The sequence below is a fragment of the Haliaeetus albicilla genome, chromosome 20 (assembly GCF_947461875.1).
Source record: "Haliaeetus albicilla chromosome 20, bHalAlb1.1, whole genome shotgun sequence".
Taxonomy (NCBI): domain Eukaryota; kingdom Metazoa; phylum Chordata; class Aves; order Accipitriformes; family Accipitridae; genus Haliaeetus; species Haliaeetus albicilla.
In genome coordinates, this window is record NC_091502.1 from 27,163,430 (window position 1) to 27,179,784 (window position 16,355).

A 16,355-nucleotide genomic window follows, 5' to 3' on the forward strand; every position below is an offset into this window, starting at 1 on the left:
GGCTGAACCACAGCCCTGATGTGATGGTGATGGGCAGAGCCGAGCTCTGCTCGGGGGGGTCCCACGCAGGGACGGCTGCGGGATCCAGAGGAGCAGCCCAGGGTCAGATCCTGCACCCCCGCAGCCCCATGCACTGGGGGTAAGTGCCCAGGGGTGACTCGGGGTGCATGCACTGCAAACGGCAGCGTGACCCACGGCCGGCCATGGGTGCTGGGTCCTGGCTGGGCCGGATCCTGCCCTCCTGGCTGAAGGATGGGGGATCCCAGTGCCAGTGGGATGCTGGGGGAGGGGGGGGGCTGGGAATCCTGTCCTGGCAGGGTCCTCTCGCCCCATCGCATCCTGGCACAGCCCAGGACCAGGCTGGATACAGAGGTGTCCCAGCTGGGGCTGGATCCTGACCCAGTGTCAGGGGAGCTGGAGCATCCTGGGGCAGGGCAGAGCATCCTGGAGGTCTGGAGCATCCCAGAGGGTCAGAGTATCCTGAGGGGTTGGTGCATCCCAGGAGGCTCGGATCATCCCGAGGGATCAGAGCATCCCAGGGGTCTGGACCATCCCAGGATATCGGAGCATCACCGGGGGACTGGAGCATCCGAGGGGTCTGGAGCATGCCGGGGGGGGGGGGGGCCACCTTGCAAGGAACCCCTGCATGCACCCTCAAACCATGCTGTCCCCACACCAGCACTGCCCACAGTGTCGCCCGCTGCGCGCACCTTGCACGCCTCGCACAGCTCACGCACTCGGGTTCATCCCCAAACACAAGCTGTCCCTCCCTGGTGCCGCTGCACATCCTCGAGGACACCCCCGCTCCTGCTCCGGAGCATCCCCTGGGACCCCTGACACGAGGCACCCACCGACCCGCCGCGGGGAGATCGACGTATGAAATTTATTTAGGAAAATCAAAACCCACAAAAAAAAATAATAATAAAGAAGGAGGAGAAGGATAAGAAGAGGAAGAAGAAGAAGAGGAAGAAGGAGGATAAGAAGGAGAAGGAGGAGAAGAAAAAGGAGAAGACAGAGAAGAGTTGTCTCCTCCTCAGGCTCTGTTGGAGCCCAAAACAACCAGCGCCACGAGAGGGGAGGACAGAAAAGCCGGAGGAGGTTTTGCACGCCGCGCACGCCCGTGCACACTCATGGGTGAGCCGGGCTGGGTGCCGGCCGCGCTCCCCAGTATCCATAGGGTTATGTACAGGGGCAGGAGCCAGGAAAGCATTGACCACCTACGCGCACCAGCGGCGGGGGCTGGAAAAGTGGGATACAGCTGGGAAACGGGCATCCCTGCGTGCCCTCCTCCACGGCGTGGTACCCAGGATGTAACACCCCAGTGCAGGACCCCCCTTCCCCCATTGGCACCAGCTTAGGATGGCGAGACCCCGGCATCGCCAGGCACCCCCAGACTGGCACCAGGCTGGGAATGGTTGTGCCCACCAGCACATTGGCGGTGCGGCCGTGCCGGCATCACGCCAAGGATGGAGCCGCCTTCCTCCTCTTGCAGTTTGGGGGTTTGCTGCCTTCTGGGACCGTCTCTGCCCCCCCCCAGCCCCATGTCCTTGCACAGCGGCATGGGGAGGGGGCAGAAGGGCTTGAGGGGGTCTCATAGGCGAAGCCATGGGCCAGCAGCCAGACGTGGTCACCGGGCAGGTCCTACCGGGGTTTGGGCAAAGCATCTCGCTAAAGGCATCTCCGAGTAGGTAAGGCAAAAGGAATTCAGTTCACTTTGTCCCCGGGGAGCAGCTCGGCTTTGGGAGTCTCCTGTTGCTCCCGCAGACACACGCGCTCCGGGTACCCCGAGAAAACAGGCGAGGCGTTGCTTACAGACGAGACGACGAGAGGAGCGGCCGCCCCGCAGCCCAAATCCGGGAAGGAGCCGTCGCACCGGGAGCATCGCTGCACCGCGGGGACCCGCCGCAGCACCGCCGGGACTCGGGCGCGGGGACGGTGCCGTGGGATGCTGCAGAGGAGCGGGGATGGCGCGGCAAACGGCCCCGTGGCTGCACCCGGGCTGCCCTTGACCGCCCTTGACCCTGGTGGGACCAACTCCCGTGGGACCGACCCTGGCAGCACCAGGATTTCACCGCACCGCTTCCGTCGCCTTCCCCTGCTGTGGTTGTGAACCCACCAGCTCCCACAAGCTGGATGATGCAGCCGGGGGGGGCCCAGCGCACCCCAACCCCTCGGGGCTCAGCATCCACCCTCAGCCCCATCCTCCCCTTTGACTCAACCCTGGCAAGGAGAGCTGCTCACCGTGGCTCGCCCTGCCCTGGTTCCCCTGCTCGTGGGTGTTTCGGGTGGCTTTGGTTGGGGTGACAAAGACCTGGGTCGTCCACAGCTGCAGGGACCCTGTGGGGCTGGTTGAGCAGAGCCCCCGCGGCTGACGGGGTCCACACGTGTTGGGTTGTGGGACTGGAGGGACCATGGGGAGGCTGGCAGGGTCCATGCCTGGTGGTCAGTAGGACCAGAGGGACCACAGGAGGATGGCAGGGTCCATGCGCGGCCGTCAGCGGGGCAGGAGGGATGGTGGGAGACCAGCAGGGTCCGTGCATGGCCAGAGGAACCACAGGAGGCCAGCAGGATCCATGCATGGTGCTAAGTAGGAGCAGAGGGACCACAGGAGGCCATCACTGTCCATGCATGGCAGTCTGTAGGACCAGAGGGACCATGGGAGGATGGTAAGGTCCATGCGCAGCAGTCAGTGGGATCAGAAGGACCACAGGAGGATGGCAGGGTGCATGCATGGCAGTCGATGGGACCAGAAGGACCGCAAGAGACCATCAGGGTCCATGCATGGTGGTCTGTAAGACCAGAGGGACAGCAGGAGACCATCACCATCCATGCACGGCAGTCAGTGGGACCAGAAGGACCACAGGAGGATGGCAGAGTGCATGCATGGCAATTGATGGGACCAGAAGGACCCCAGAGACCATCAAGGTCCATGCATGGTGGCCTGCAGGATCAGAGGGGCCATGGGCACTGGCAGGGTCCATACATGGCAGTCAACAGGACGGGAGGGACCACAGGAGACCATCAGGATCCACGCGTGGTGGTCTGCAGGACCAGAGGGACCATGAGACGCCAGCAGGGTCCATGCACGGTGGTCAGTATGGCAGGAGTTGGGAAGCCGCTGCGAGCTGGGGATGCTCACGGATATGTTGGTCCCCAGTGCAGCCGCTTGCAGAGAGAAGGCTCCCGGGTGGGCACCACAGTGCCGAGCCAGAGAAACACCCACGTGGTGGGGACACGGCGGGGACCAGACCCCCTGCGGTGTCTCTATGGGAGCACAGCCCCCCTCGTGCGTGCAAACCGGGAGCAGGAGCCCCCACAGCCTTGGCACGCTTGTAGCCCTTGCAGGGGATGTGGCTGCGTGGGACCGAGCTGGGCAAGGGACATGAGTCCTTCCATGGGTGAGTGGGTCCAGGGGTCCCCGGAGGGGGGCTTTTAGCCAAGGGATGCTCAGCAGCTGCTGGGAAGAGGCAGGAGCCAGTTCTCCAGCATGGTGGGGGCTGGTCTGGCAGGACCCAGCAGGGGATGCGGTCAGAGCATCCCCATGGCCATCCCACTCCGGGTGCCTCTTCCCTCCTCCAGCGAGAGCCAGCCTCCTTCTGTGGGCCTGATCCTGACTCCTCTGTCCTCAGACCTCCCAGCCCCCCTCCCACAGCCTCATAGCCCACTCTGGGGCCCACAGGGAACCCCCCCCCCGCACCCTGCAGCCCACCCCACCAGCACTCCCACTCCCCCTCATCATCCTGCCCCACGCCGTCCCCCTCTGTTCCACAGACCCCCACAGACCCCCAGCCCCATTTCAGAGGGACGACCTCTCTGGGGGTGCTTCCACCGAGGACCCCTCATCCCTATTGTCACCCCGTGGGCACAGGACCTGCAGCCTTAAGGCAGTTTAAAGCACATCCATCCCCCAGCCCCACGGTGGCCGCCAGGCAGAGTCCCAGCAAAGAGGAGTCCAGGGACCACCGGGTGGAGGGGACACCTGACTACCTGCCCCAGAGGGAGGGAACAGTCACCCAGTGGTGGGGAAGGACCGGCAGTGGGTGCTGGCAGCACACAGACCTTCCCACGGTGGTCCGGTGTCACTGATGTCCCCCCCCAAACCTCCTCCCCATGGGCTGGAGAACCAGGGTTGGGGATGCTCCTGGCCCCCAGCCCCGGCCGCAGCCCCCCCCAGTCACCCCCCCTCACTCAGCCCCCGCCTCGGGCTGCGCCCCCTCGGGCTCCAGGCAGCCATTGAACTGGGGGTCGGGGGCCTGTGGGTCGTATTCCTCATCCAGAAAGTCCAGGGAGTTGTTACTGGGCAAACCCCGGATGGTGAATTTGTGGGAGACCTTCGTCCACTGCTCCCGGTTGCTGGCCACCCTCTCGTAGAGCTCCGCCGCCTTGGGGAAGAGGTCCTGCAGCAACCTGCGTGGGGGGGCACCCCATCAGCATGGGGTTGCACCCCCTTAGCTGGGTGGAACCCCGCTTCCCCCATCCCCACTGCTTGGAAACCCCCCTAACATCTGGAAGACCTCCCGCCCAGCACCCCCACATCCCATTCTGGCATGGCAAGGGGTGGGCAGTGACAGTAGAGGGCCCCCCCACCCTGGTGCCAGCTCACTTGTAGATGGGCATGGCGATGTGCTCCATGAAGCTGATCTGCAGCTCGGGGATGTAGGCTTTCTCCCGGTCCATCATCTCCAGCGGGCGGTTGCCCATGGCCTTCTCCTGCAGCGATGGTGAGGCCAGGGGGGATCAATGCCGGTAGCCATCCCCTCCCCATTCCTGGCCACAACCTCCCTGTCCACCCCCCCTCACCTCATCCGAGCCCCCTTGGTGCTTGCCAAGAGCATTGGCCAAGCCCAACCCTGCACCAAGCCCTGGTGCTACCTACCAGGTCACCCTGGGAGAAGAACTCCTTGTAGATCAGCTCCTGCAAGGGACAGGCTGTCAGCAAGGCGGGGGGAGGTGCATGCCTGGGGTGACCCCCCAACCCCGCCTGCCCTCCAGACCCCTCTCCACGGCTGCAGGGGAACGGTTCTGCGTTGGGCAGGGACACGCTCCCGGCACAGGGGACTGCTGGGTGGTCCAGGGGTCCCTGCATGGAGGGACCCCCTCCATGGGGCATGATGCCACTGCGAGGACCAGGCTGGTCCCCGGCGCCTGGGGATGTGTGGGTGCCCCTGGGGAGTGGTGGGGGGTGGCATGCAGGGGGTCAGGCACTCACCGCGATCTTCCTGGTGGTCTTCCAGCCCTTGGTCTGGTCGGAGAGGTCGCAGGAGGTCATGAGCAGGCAGAGCAGCAGGCTGCGGTGCTGCTTGTTCTTGGGGTCGTAGCCCACTGCCGGGCAGGGAACGGGGCAGGGGTTGGGGTAGGGGGGCTCAGGAAGGAGCCCCATGGCCCCCAGAACCCCCTGCACAAGGACTTTGGGGACAGGCAGGACCTGCCGTGCCACCTCCCAGCCTTGGTAGGATGAATTCCCATCACAGCCCCCATCCCAAGCCCAGGAGCTTCACCTTCTGCCATCTTCTGGAGGTCCTTGAAGATGCGCAGGTGGTGGGCCAGGTCGGTGGCCAAGATGATGTCCCTCATGAGGTCCAGCATGCGCTGGTAGTCCTGCAGGGCCAGGCAAGATAGCTGGTGCGATCAGCTCCGTGCTCCCTGCCAGCCCCTGCATCCCAAGGGCCGGATCCAGGGATGGGGAGCTGGGCGTCCAGAGGGATGAGGGGGCTCAGCCCGCGCAGGGGGGGTGGCGTGGGAGAGATGCCAAGGCTGGGGGGCTCACCTTGCGGGAGAAGTGGTCAAAGATGTTGCAGCCCTGGCTGTTGAGGATGGCGATGGCTTGGGCGAAGTGATGCCTCTGCGGGAGAAGCCGGGGCCGTGGGAGCAGGCAGGGTGCGGGCAAGGATGCTGCCACACAGCCAGAGCCCTGGGGAGCTGGGCAGGGGGAGGTTTGGGGGGGGACACACCTTACCTCCATGACGGAGCCCTCTGAGCTGTACAGCGCGGCCAGGACTGATTTCTGCAAGGCAGAGCAGTCGGAGTCACGGAGCTGGGGGGGTGAAGATCCCCCCAACTCTGTCCCCATCCCCCCAGCCCGTGCACGTCCCAGCGCTGGGCTCGGCTCACCGAGGCCACCTGGAAGGAGTTATTGGTGCCTCTGTGGTCCAGGTCGTGGCACATGCAGGAGATGAAGAGGGCAAAGATCTCGATGTCTCTGGGCGGGGGGGAAAGGAGGGAAACTGAGGCAGGCGGGAGGGCAGGGAGCACCCCGGCCGGGCCAGGGGACGGGGATGGCGCCTGGCCTTACTCCAGGTAGTTGATGAGCTCCAGGTTCTTGTAGAGCAGGTAGCAGAAGTGGGAGACGGAGAAGGCATGCATCCAGTTGTGGTAGGGGGGGTCACGGTAGCCCTTCTTCACCATCAGGCAGAACCTGGCAGGGGGAGGCAGGGCTGTGAGGACAGGGGGTCTTTGTTGTCCCCTCCCAGGGACCCCCCGCTTGCCCAGGGGTCCCACAGGTGGGCATGGGGACAGGGACAGGGATGGGGACCCACCTGGTGAGGGTCTGGCGATCCATCTTGTAGTTGTTGATGAAGTTCATGTCCTGCAGCATGCTCAGGATGGCCTGCGGAGGGGACACGGTGGGTGGCAGGGGGTGACAACGGCCAGCAGGGTCCCCCTCCCCATGCCACCCCTGCCTGGCAGGCAGGGTGATGCTTGGGGATGCAGCTGCATCCCCCCAGCCCAGCCCCCCAGGGTTGGGGTAGGTGACCTGACCGAGGGGACGGTGGCAGTTGGGGACCGTCCCCATGGCCCTCACCATGGAGGTGTCATCCTCGGGCAGCGAGCGCGGCGTGTAGGTGAAGCTGGCGAAGTTGGGGTCGATGGTCGACACGGGCTGGATGCCCTCGCTCAGCAGCTTGGTGTACTCATCGTCCGACACCTGCGGGAGCCATTGCTGGTGACCGGGTCCCCAAGGTGTCCCCAAGCTGTCCCCTTGGCCACATTAGCCCCAGCAAGAGCAGAAAGCCCTGGGGTATCACTGCCCCCCACCCCGTGCCACCACCTCGGGGTGGAGTGCGGGGGCACCACGCTGGCAGCAGGGGTCCCAGCTCGTGTCCCCAATCCTTGTCCCCATCCGTCCCCGTGCCACCTCACCTTCATGTGGTACATCATCATCTCGTTGGCCAGGTGGCTGCGGTACTGCGCCTCGTTCACCTTCTTGTACAGCAGCGACTGCGGGGTGGGAGGTGGGTACAGGAGCGCTGGGGGTGGGCAGCACCCCCCTGCACCCGCCAGCCCACCCCGGCCCCCCCAACACGTCCCTGCTCCCCGTGTGTGCCCTCCCCATCCCATCCCATCCCATCCCATCCCATCGCCACCACCGCTCGTCCCCAAGGAACGGAGACCACACACACGCGTCCCCCCAGCCCCGTCCCTCTGCGCTGTGGCCAGCTCTAGGGCAGAGCAGTGGGGGTCACCTCGCCCCCCTCCCCGGGTTAGGGACCCCCCCTCGGGCACATACGTGGGCGATGCTGATGCCGCAGTAGATGGAGAAGGCGGTGGCCAGGTCCTCGTCAAATTTGCTGAACCAGGGGCCGTTGATCTTGTTGACCAGCTCTGCCACCCCGATGACCTCTGGGAGCAGAGGGGGGACAGGGGCAGGATCAGGCCCACGGACTGGGGACTGAATCGTGCCCACGTGCTGGGGGACGATGACATGCCCATGTGCCGGGTGCCGGCACCGTACTGGGGTGCAGGGGGATAGCACTGTGCCCCCCAAACCCCGTGGGCCCCCCCTCACCCTGGTTCTCGTTCTTGATGGGGAAGCAGAGGATGTTCCTGGTGCGGAAGCCGGTGCTGTCGTCCACCCCCCGGTAGAAGAGCGGGTGGGAGTACGCGTCCTTGATGTTGAGGATCTTGCCGGTGGTGGCCACATGCCCGGCGATGCCCTGGTCCGCCGGGATGCGGATCTCGTAGCTCTGTGGGTAGGGAGTTGGGGGTGGGGGGTCAGCGGCAGGACCCCAAGACGCTCCCCCCCCAAAAAAAACTCCATCCTCTTCTCCCCGCGCTCACCTCGTCATCCACCACGCCGCCATCAAACACCTTGGCCACCAGCTCGTGGCTGAGCCGGTCCAGCAGGAACACGGAGCATCTGCAAGGGACGCCGACGCCGAAGCTCGCACCCGCGGGGGTCCCGGCTCCCCCCACCCGGCGCCCCCCTCCCTGGTGTCGTCCCCCCCACGCCAGGGCTCACTCACATCTCCGCGTTGCTGAGGTTTCGGGCCTCCGTGATGATCTCCTGGAGCAGGACGGAGACGTCATCTGCGGGAGTGGGGGGGGAGAGTGTCAGGGAGCCCCCAGCCAGGCAGCTGACGCCCACCTCATCTCCCCACTCATGCAATGAAAGGGGGGGGTCTCAGCTGAGGGTGCACCGAGGGTGGGCTGTGCCAGCCTCCCCCCACTGCAGGGGCACAGCAGAAAGGCCTGGGGAGCACAGAGGAGCGGGGTCCGCACAGAGCGTGTGCATGTGCTTGTGCACACGTGCATGCACGTGTGTGTACACTGTGCAAGTGTCACAGCGTCACAGAGTATGCAGTGCAGCGGGGTCCTCGTGTGTAGCGTGAACTGCAGCGGTGCAGGGGTGCGTGCAGCGGTGCAGGGGATGTGGGTGTGCAGCAGTGCGTGTGTGCATGCAACAGCGTGTCTCTGCAGCGGTGCATGTGTGTGCGCAGCAGCGTGGGTTTGCCTGTGGCAACGCAGGTTTGCCTGCAGCAGTGTGCATGCATGCAGTGACGTGTGTGCGCGGCACTGTGTGTGTGTGTGGCAGTGTGTGTGTGTGCACAGCAGCGTGCATGTGTGCATGCAGCAATGTGTGTGTGTGCAGCAACGTGTGTGCACGTGCATCAGTGCATGTGTGCATGCAGCGGTGTGTGTAACAGCGTGTACATGCAGCAATGTGTGTGTGCGTGCAGCAGAGTGTGTGTGTGTGGCACTGTGTGTGCAGCAGTGCATGCGTGCCTGAAGCAGTGTGTGTGCAACAGTGCATGTATGCATGCAGCGGCATGTGTGCGTGTGCAGCAGTGCATGTGTGCGTGCAGCAGGGGGTGTGTGTAGCGGCCCGTGTGTGTGTGCAGCAGTGCATGTGTGCATGCAGCAGGACGTACACGTGTGAAGCAGCGCGTGCCTGCAGCAGCACATGTGTGTGCATCAGTACGTGTGTGTGCAGCTCTGCGTGTGCGTGCAGCAGTGTGCGTGTGCATGCACGTTTCCACAGGCACGCAGCGCTCCGTGCTCACGCAATGTGTGTGCCTGCAGCCGTGCAGCACCAGTGCCAGCAAGGCTCCGTGCAAGCAGAGGCAGTGCTGGCAGCTCAGGGGACGAGGTCCCCCCAGGTCCCCCGGGGCTGTGCGGGGGGGGTCCGTCCGCCACCCGCACCGTGGGTGCTCCCTGCAGCGTGCACCTACCCAAATGCGTGAAGAGGTTCTTTGCCACCTGCAGCAGGGCCTGGGGGGACACAGAGGGGACGCCGTCAGTAACCGGCGTGACATGGGACACGCGACACGCGTGTGCCCGGCGTGACGCGGCCCCCCCCCGCTCACCTGGCACTCACACTTGAGTTTCTGCTCCTTCTGGAAGGCCAGCGTGCTGGTGAGCACCGTGGAGGTGTAGCAGAAGCAGTGCTGGATCTTGTGCTCGTCCGCCTCCGTGTAGCTGGGGGGGACACAACGGACTCACCTCGGTCCCCTCTGTGTGTGTCCCCCCTCTGTCCCCACGCCACGCCTGGCCCCCCCTTTCCCCCGGGATGGAGATGCTCCACCGCCCCCAAAGGCAGCTGCAGCTCAGGGCAGAGGGGAAGGGGCGAGGGTCGGATCCTGTGTCCCCCCCCGTCCCCCCCGAGCCCAGCCTGCTGCTCACCTCTCCCCGCTCAGCTTGTTGAAGGCGCAGGCCAATGCCACCACCTGGGAGGTGGCCCGGCTGATGACGGGGACGCAGAGCATGGAGGTGACCTGGCAGCCCAACATGCTGCTCAGCTGCTTGTGCTCTTCCTGCGGGAAGGAGGCGAGATGGGGCAGGATTTTACCTCCAACCGCCCCGGGAAACCCCAGGGGACACTGCGGACGAGGGGGACACCGTGTCCTCGGGTGCAGGGAGCGGGGGGGACACGCACGCAGAGTCCCCGAGCCGGGGCAGGATTGCTGGGACCCACCTCGCTGATGTCCTTCAAGGTGATGGACTTCTTGTCCTCCACCACCTGCCCCAGGCGCCCGAAGGTGAGCTGTGGGTGGAGGGGATGGGTGAGCCCATGGGACCCACCGCCCCCCCTCGCCGGCGCTCCGTACCCCCACCCCACCCCTCGCCACCCCCCCACCCCGCTCACCGAAAAGCTGATCTCCTCCTCCAGGACCCGGTCCCCCACCACCTGGAAGAGATGGGTAGGAGGGGGGTGAGCTGCCATGGGATGGTGGCCGAGCCCCATGGAGCTGTGCCTGGGGGGTGCAATGGGACCCACTGACCCCAATGGGACCCACTGACCCCATGGAGGGGGGGTCAGGGTGGGGGGACCGGCCCAGTGGCACCCACCTGGCAGAAGAGCTGGTGGTTATCCTCAGAGACGAGCAGGAGGCAGCAGCAGAGCGACTGGGTCTCCTGCTTCAGCTGGGGGGGCAGAGGGTGGGGGTCAGCACCCCAGCCTGCCCCAAGCCCCCCCGGCAGAAGCCGGCCCCTCCTCTGCCTCCCTGTGCCCAGGGTACCCGTACGTGCCACACAGAGCCAGGTGCCACCCTAGAACCTCTTCCCTGTGGCTGATTAGGTTCATTCTGGAGACTACTGATGGTGAGGGCAAAGCTGTTCACTCTGGACACTGCTGAGGGTTGTGTGCAGGACACTAGAGAGCAGGAGAGGGACCCATAGATTCTCTTTTGCAATTTCTGTGGTTAGGGTGGCACTGTTAACTCTGGACACTATTGATAGTTATTACAAGGCTGTTCACTCTGATCACTACTGATGGCTGCGTAGCTGACGTTTGAGATGTTTCTTTGTTTTAGGGGGTTTTCTTTTTTTTTTTTTTCTTTTTAAATAAAACAGGGCTCCCCAGTATGTCCTGGGGCTGAGGGCGAGGGGCGGCCGGGGGGGGCAACTACTCACATAGTTGATGACCTTGAGCTGGAGCGAGGCAGCATCCAGGTCGTACAGCTCACCTGCACAAGGGGCAAGAGTGCCGTGAGGGGCTCAGCACCCCAACTTCACCCTGTCCACCCACTGCCCCCTCCCCGGTGCTCCCCCCAGCCTCACCGCAGAGCTGCAGGATCTTGCAGTCCAGGTCGCTGTAGCTGCTGTCGGGCACCTTCTCGGGCTTGGCCAGGGAGTTCTGGGAAGAGCTGGTGGAGAGGCTGACCTGCGGCCAGGGCTGCAGCTTCTGCAGGGCTTGCAGGCGCCGGTATGCCACCAGGGTCTGCAAGGAGGGGCGTAAGGGACAAGGGACAGGGGGGCTTGGGGAAGGGGGTGGCAGGTCCCCAAGCGCCAGGTCCCACGGCCAAGCCAGGGTCACTCACGTGTCTCTCCAGCGCACGCAGGTTCTGCTCGTCAGAGTCACTCAGCTGGCCGCAGTGTACCTGGAGGGGGGGTTGTGGCATGAGGACCCAGGCGTCGGGGCCCCGTCCCTGTCCCCCAGAGCCCTGCCCACGTCCCCGCACTCACCAGGATGACACACACCACGGCCCCGCTGTCCTTGTCCACCAGTGGGATGATGAGCACTGCAAGCCGAGAGAGGGTCGGTCCTGAGTGGGCACCGGGGGCAGCCCGGGGCTGTGGCACTGAGCCCTCAGGGTGCATGTCCCCGCCATGTCCCCATGTGTCACCCACCCACCCATCATCCCATCCATCCATGTCTGTGCACCTGCCCCTCTTTCACTGGCTCATTCCTCATCCACCCATCTGTCCACCTATCCACCCACCCATCCATCCATCCACGCACCCACCCACCCATCCATCCACTCACCCACCCACCCATCCATCCACCTCCATGCCTACTTGTCCCTCAGGCACCCATCAGTCCCAGTGCCCACCTGTCCCTCACGCCTCCATCCTGGTCCATCCACCTGTATGTGCACCCATCCACCCATCTGCATGCCATCTTGTCCCATCCTTCCTCATCTAACCACCCATCAATTCACGCACCCATTTATGCACCCACCCATCAATCTACCCACCCACCCATTTATCCATCCATCCATCCATCCAACCACCCCTATGCCCACCCATCCATCTACCTACTCACCTACCAACTCTCCCACTCATCCATCCACCCACCCACCCACCCACCTACTGATTGGCCAGCCCATCTACTCACCCATACACCAGCTCATCCACCCACCAAGTCTCCCGTCTATCCATACATACATTCACCCACCCATCCACCTAGCAACTCTCCCACCCATCAACCCATCCATCCACCCATCAACCCATCCACCCACCCATCTACCAACTCTTCCATCCATCCATCTCCCCATCCATCCATCCACCCATCCATCCATCCATCTACTCATCCATCCATCCATCTCCCCATCCATCCATCCATCCATCCATCCACCCATCCATCCATCCATCTACTCATCCATCCATCCATCTCCCCATCCATCCATCTACTCATCCATCCATCCATCTCCCCACCCATCCATCCATCCATCTACTCATCCATCCATCCATCTCCCCACCCATCCATCCATCCATCCATCCACCCATCCATCCATCCATCTACTCATCCATCCACCCATCCACCCATCCATCCATCCATCCACCCACCCATCCATCTTCTCATCCACCCACCCATCCACCCCGATACCCCCCCATTCTCCCACCCACCCAGCCACCCCACCGATATGCCCCCCCCATTCCCCGCAGCCCCCACCTTGCGTGCCGGCGGCCAGGGGTGCTGCGAGGGGGCCCAGCTGCCGGCCGGGGAGCTCGGCGGGGGGCAGCCCCCCACAGTCCAGCCGCTTCTGCCTCCGCACCGCATCCCTGCAGGGATGGGGACACCCTGAGCCACCGCCCCGGGGCGGGGGGGGACGGGACGGGACCCCAACACTCGGGGAGGGCCCACACAGCACGCGTGGGCACGCGCGTCCCCCGCACACACGCAGGGCTCACCTGAGCTTTCCCTCGGGCGGCAGCTCGTGGGGGGGGTCGTCGCAGATCAGCCGGGTTTCCCCATCCAGCAGGTAGATGTAGACGTGCTCCTGGGGGGTGGGAGAGCGGGCGGTGCTGAGGGATGGGGACCCCCCGCCGGACCCTCGCCCCCATCCCACCGCGGGCTCAGTGGGCCCTTGCCCCCGCACCGCTTCCCCCAGCCCGGCTCTGCAGGGACCGGCCGGGGCGGCCCTGTGTGCCTCAGTTTCCCCAGGTGCGCGGGGCCTTCCCAGGGCAAGAGCCACGACACCCCAGGCATAAACACACGCGCACACCCGCACATGTGCATAAACACTCGTACACACCCACACATGTATGTAAACACATGCACACCCACATATGTACATAAACACATGTACATACCCACACATACACCCCCACATGTGTACATAAACACATGTACATACCCGCACATGTGCATAAACACACATACATACCCACACATAAACACACGTACACACCCACACATGTATGCAAACACATGTACATGCCTACACATGTACCTAAACACATGGACACAAAACACATGTACATAAACACATGGACACCCCCACACATGTATGTAAACACATGTACATAGCCGCACATGTACATAAACACATGTAGATACCACACATAAACACACATACACACCCACACATGTATGTAAATACATGTACACACCCACACGTGCATAAACACACGTACACACCCACACATGTATGTAGACACATGTGCACACCCACACATGTACATAAACACATGTACATACCACACATGTATAAACACACATGCACACCCACACATAAATACACACAGCCACACACGTACATAAACACACGTACACACCCACACATGCTCACTCACACACTCATGTACACACACACGAATAGAAACCTGCACACACACGGTTGTGCACAGGCGTGCACGCTCACCTGCACACACGCGCACAGACCCGCACACGTGCTTGCACGCACACATGCATGCACACCTGCCCGTGCACACTCGCACTTGCACACTCCCCCCCCTCCTTTGGACCCCCCCATGGCCAGGGTGCCCCAGCCCCGCTGCCCGACGGCTCCGGGGGTCCCACGGACCCCAGCCCTGTCCTTGGCCTCGTGGCCACGGCCGTGGCTCCCCGTGCTACGGCGCTGGCACGACGCCTGCCCACCACCAGTACCAGGGCCACCGTGAGCACCAAGGTCACCAGCACCCCAGGGCCACCACCAGCACCCCGGGGGCCACCACTGGCACCAGGGCCACCAGCACCCCAGGGCCACGAGAGGGTTAGGGGCTCTGCAGCTCCTGGGGGAGGGTCTGTGCCGCTCCCTGCCCGCTACTGGGGGGACCACTTAGGACCGGGGACTGAGAGTCACAAAAGTCAACCCATGAGCAATTTTATGCTTAAAATGGCAACCAGGGGACCAGCGACACGTGGCCCGTATGGGGGAGGACGCTGAGATGGGTCGGGAAGGAGGAGACCCCCCACCCCAGGCTCAACCTCAGTATCAGCCAGCAGAGAATCCACCACTCGCAGGGCTCCCCCCAGCCCCAGGGCGGGGGGGGGGGCATGTCTCAGAGACCCAGGATCTGGCCCCTTACCCCCCTCCCACCCCCCACCTACCACTCTGGGCAGCAGGGAGACGAGGGCATGGCGGAGGGCGTCCCGCAGGCAGGAGACGTCGAGCACGGCCCCCAGGCTCAGCAGGGCGTCCTGGGGAGAGAGCAGAGCAGGGCAGGGGGGGGTTAAGGTGGCCTGAAGCCACGGTGAGGGGCACCGGGGAACCGGGCCCCCTCCCTCATGTCCCCAAGACCCCCATGGCACAGGTCCTCCTTCCCCCAGAGCACCGGCCAACCCCTCCGGAGCAACCTCCAGCCTGGCTAGCTCCTTTTTGGGGCCAGAATGTCCCTTTTTGGTCAACGGCCATCACGGGGGAGCTGGGGGGTCCCCAGAAAGTGGGAGAGGCTGCGACACCCATGGTGGGTACACTGGGCTCAGCGTGGCAGCATACTGGGAGCACTGGGCTGGAGACCTGGCCCCGTGGGGTTGGCACGGGGAGGGTGTCCCCGTTTGCAGGATGGTGGCCCTGAAGCCACACTTGGGTACACACAGCCCTGCACTAGCCACGCCGAAGGCTGCAGGAGCCACATCGGTGCCTGCATTAGCCAAACCAGTTTCTGTACCAGCCATGCCAATGCCATGCCAGTGCCTGTGCCAGGCATGCCACCATCAGCACTAGCTATGCCAATGCCTGCACTAGCCACACTATCCCCAGTGCTGGCCACACCAATGTCTGCACTAGCCACACCAATGCCTGGACTAGCCACACCAATGCCTGGACTAGCCAAGCCACCCCCAGCACTAGCCACACCAATGCCAGCACTAGCCATGTCAGTGCCTGCACTAGCCGTGCCACCCCCAGTGCTGGCCACGTCAATGCCTGCACTAGCCATGCGAACACCTGCATTAGCCATGTCAATGCCTGCACTAGGCAAGCCACTCCCAGCACTAGCTGTGCCAATGCCTGCACTAGCCACGACAACACCTACACTAGCCACGTCAACACCTCATCTCCCTCCAGGCGCTGCCGCTTCCTTCCTCGTCCTCAGACTTCTTCAATCTTTCACGCACCGGCTGAGCTCCTGCCTGCGGTGCCGGCAGGGCAGGCAGGGCAGCACGTGGCTGCCCTGCCCTTAAATATTTGAGGCAGTGCTGGTTCCTTTGCATTAATAAACAGGGGGCCAGCCCGGATCCATCCCCCCCCCCCCATCCCATGCCACCCTGGGGCACCCATAGGGTGCACGGGGTGGAAGGACCACGCTCCCCCCTTTGCTTCCCCCCATCCCTTGGGTTTGCCAGAGGGTGCCGGGGAGCAGCCGTGGCCGCCGTGGCTCCTGCCAGACACCCAAAGGGAGCCCCGCAGACAGCAAAACTCCTGCTGTTCCCCTGCCAGCACCACCATAAATCACCGACAGGGAACAGAAACGGGGTGAGGAGTCGGATAAAACAACTCGCGGGTGCTGAAAGCTCGTCTGAGGATTAACGACCCCGCGGCGGGACAGGGACGGCGGGTGGGAGCGTGGCCGGCGGCGCCGGTGGCACTTCCAGCTGAAGACATCGGCGCTGGCTGTTATTCCAACAGGGCTGCATCTCCAGTCGCTTACTCACACTGGAGACACATGCACTGTAGAATACAGCCAGGCCT

At 63.8% G+C, this 16,355-nt stretch overlaps 1 protein-coding gene across 3 annotated transcripts in view; it reads right to left on the bottom strand.

Annotated features, from left to right (window-relative positions):
* Positions 1-869: 869 nt before the first annotated feature.
* Positions 870-16,355, bottom strand: part of PDE2A (phosphodiesterase 2A) — a 54,509-nt gene continuing 39,023 nt past the window's right edge. For 2 of the 3 annotated variants that reach the window (XM_069808703.1, XM_069808704.1), the window contains 29 exons: positions 14,774-14,863; positions 13,132-13,220; positions 12,893-13,002; positions 11,683-11,738; positions 11,538-11,597; positions 11,278-11,437; positions 11,131-11,183; positions 10,567-10,641; positions 10,364-10,405; positions 10,193-10,261; positions 9,901-10,031; positions 9,585-9,696; positions 9,450-9,489; positions 8,244-8,307; positions 8,059-8,137; positions 7,787-7,964; positions 7,508-7,620; positions 7,141-7,218; positions 6,803-6,925; positions 6,537-6,607; positions 6,293-6,415; positions 6,112-6,199; positions 5,957-6,004; positions 5,768-5,842; positions 5,499-5,598; positions 5,210-5,322; positions 4,877-4,915; positions 4,604-4,710; positions 870-4,407 (listed from right to left, as the gene is read on the bottom strand). In XM_069808703.1, the coding sequence (XP_069664804.1) occupies positions 4,185-4,407; positions 4,604-4,710; positions 4,877-4,915; positions 5,210-5,322; positions 5,499-5,598; positions 5,768-5,842; positions 5,957-6,004; positions 6,112-6,199; positions 6,293-6,415; positions 6,537-6,607; positions 6,803-6,925; positions 7,141-7,218; positions 7,508-7,620; positions 7,787-7,964; positions 8,059-8,137; positions 8,244-8,307; positions 9,450-9,489; positions 9,585-9,696; positions 9,901-10,031; positions 10,193-10,261; positions 10,364-10,405; positions 10,567-10,641; positions 11,131-11,183; positions 11,278-11,437; positions 11,538-11,597; positions 11,683-11,738; positions 12,893-13,002; positions 13,132-13,220; positions 14,774-14,863 (2,709 nt within the window). In that variant the 3' untranslated portion in view covers positions 870-4,184. Of the gene's footprint in view, positions 4,408-4,603; positions 4,711-4,876; positions 4,916-5,209; positions 5,323-5,498; positions 5,599-5,767; positions 5,843-5,956; positions 6,005-6,111; positions 6,200-6,292; positions 6,416-6,536; positions 6,608-6,802; positions 6,926-7,140; positions 7,219-7,507; positions 7,621-7,786; positions 7,965-8,058; positions 8,138-8,243; positions 8,308-9,449; positions 9,490-9,584; positions 9,697-9,900; positions 10,032-10,188; positions 10,262-10,363; positions 10,406-10,566; positions 10,642-11,130; positions 11,184-11,277; positions 11,438-11,537; positions 11,598-11,682; positions 11,739-12,892; positions 13,003-13,131; positions 13,221-14,773; positions 14,864-16,355 lie in introns of all 3 variants that reach the window. The other variant, XM_069808702.1, reaches the window with a different exon arrangement.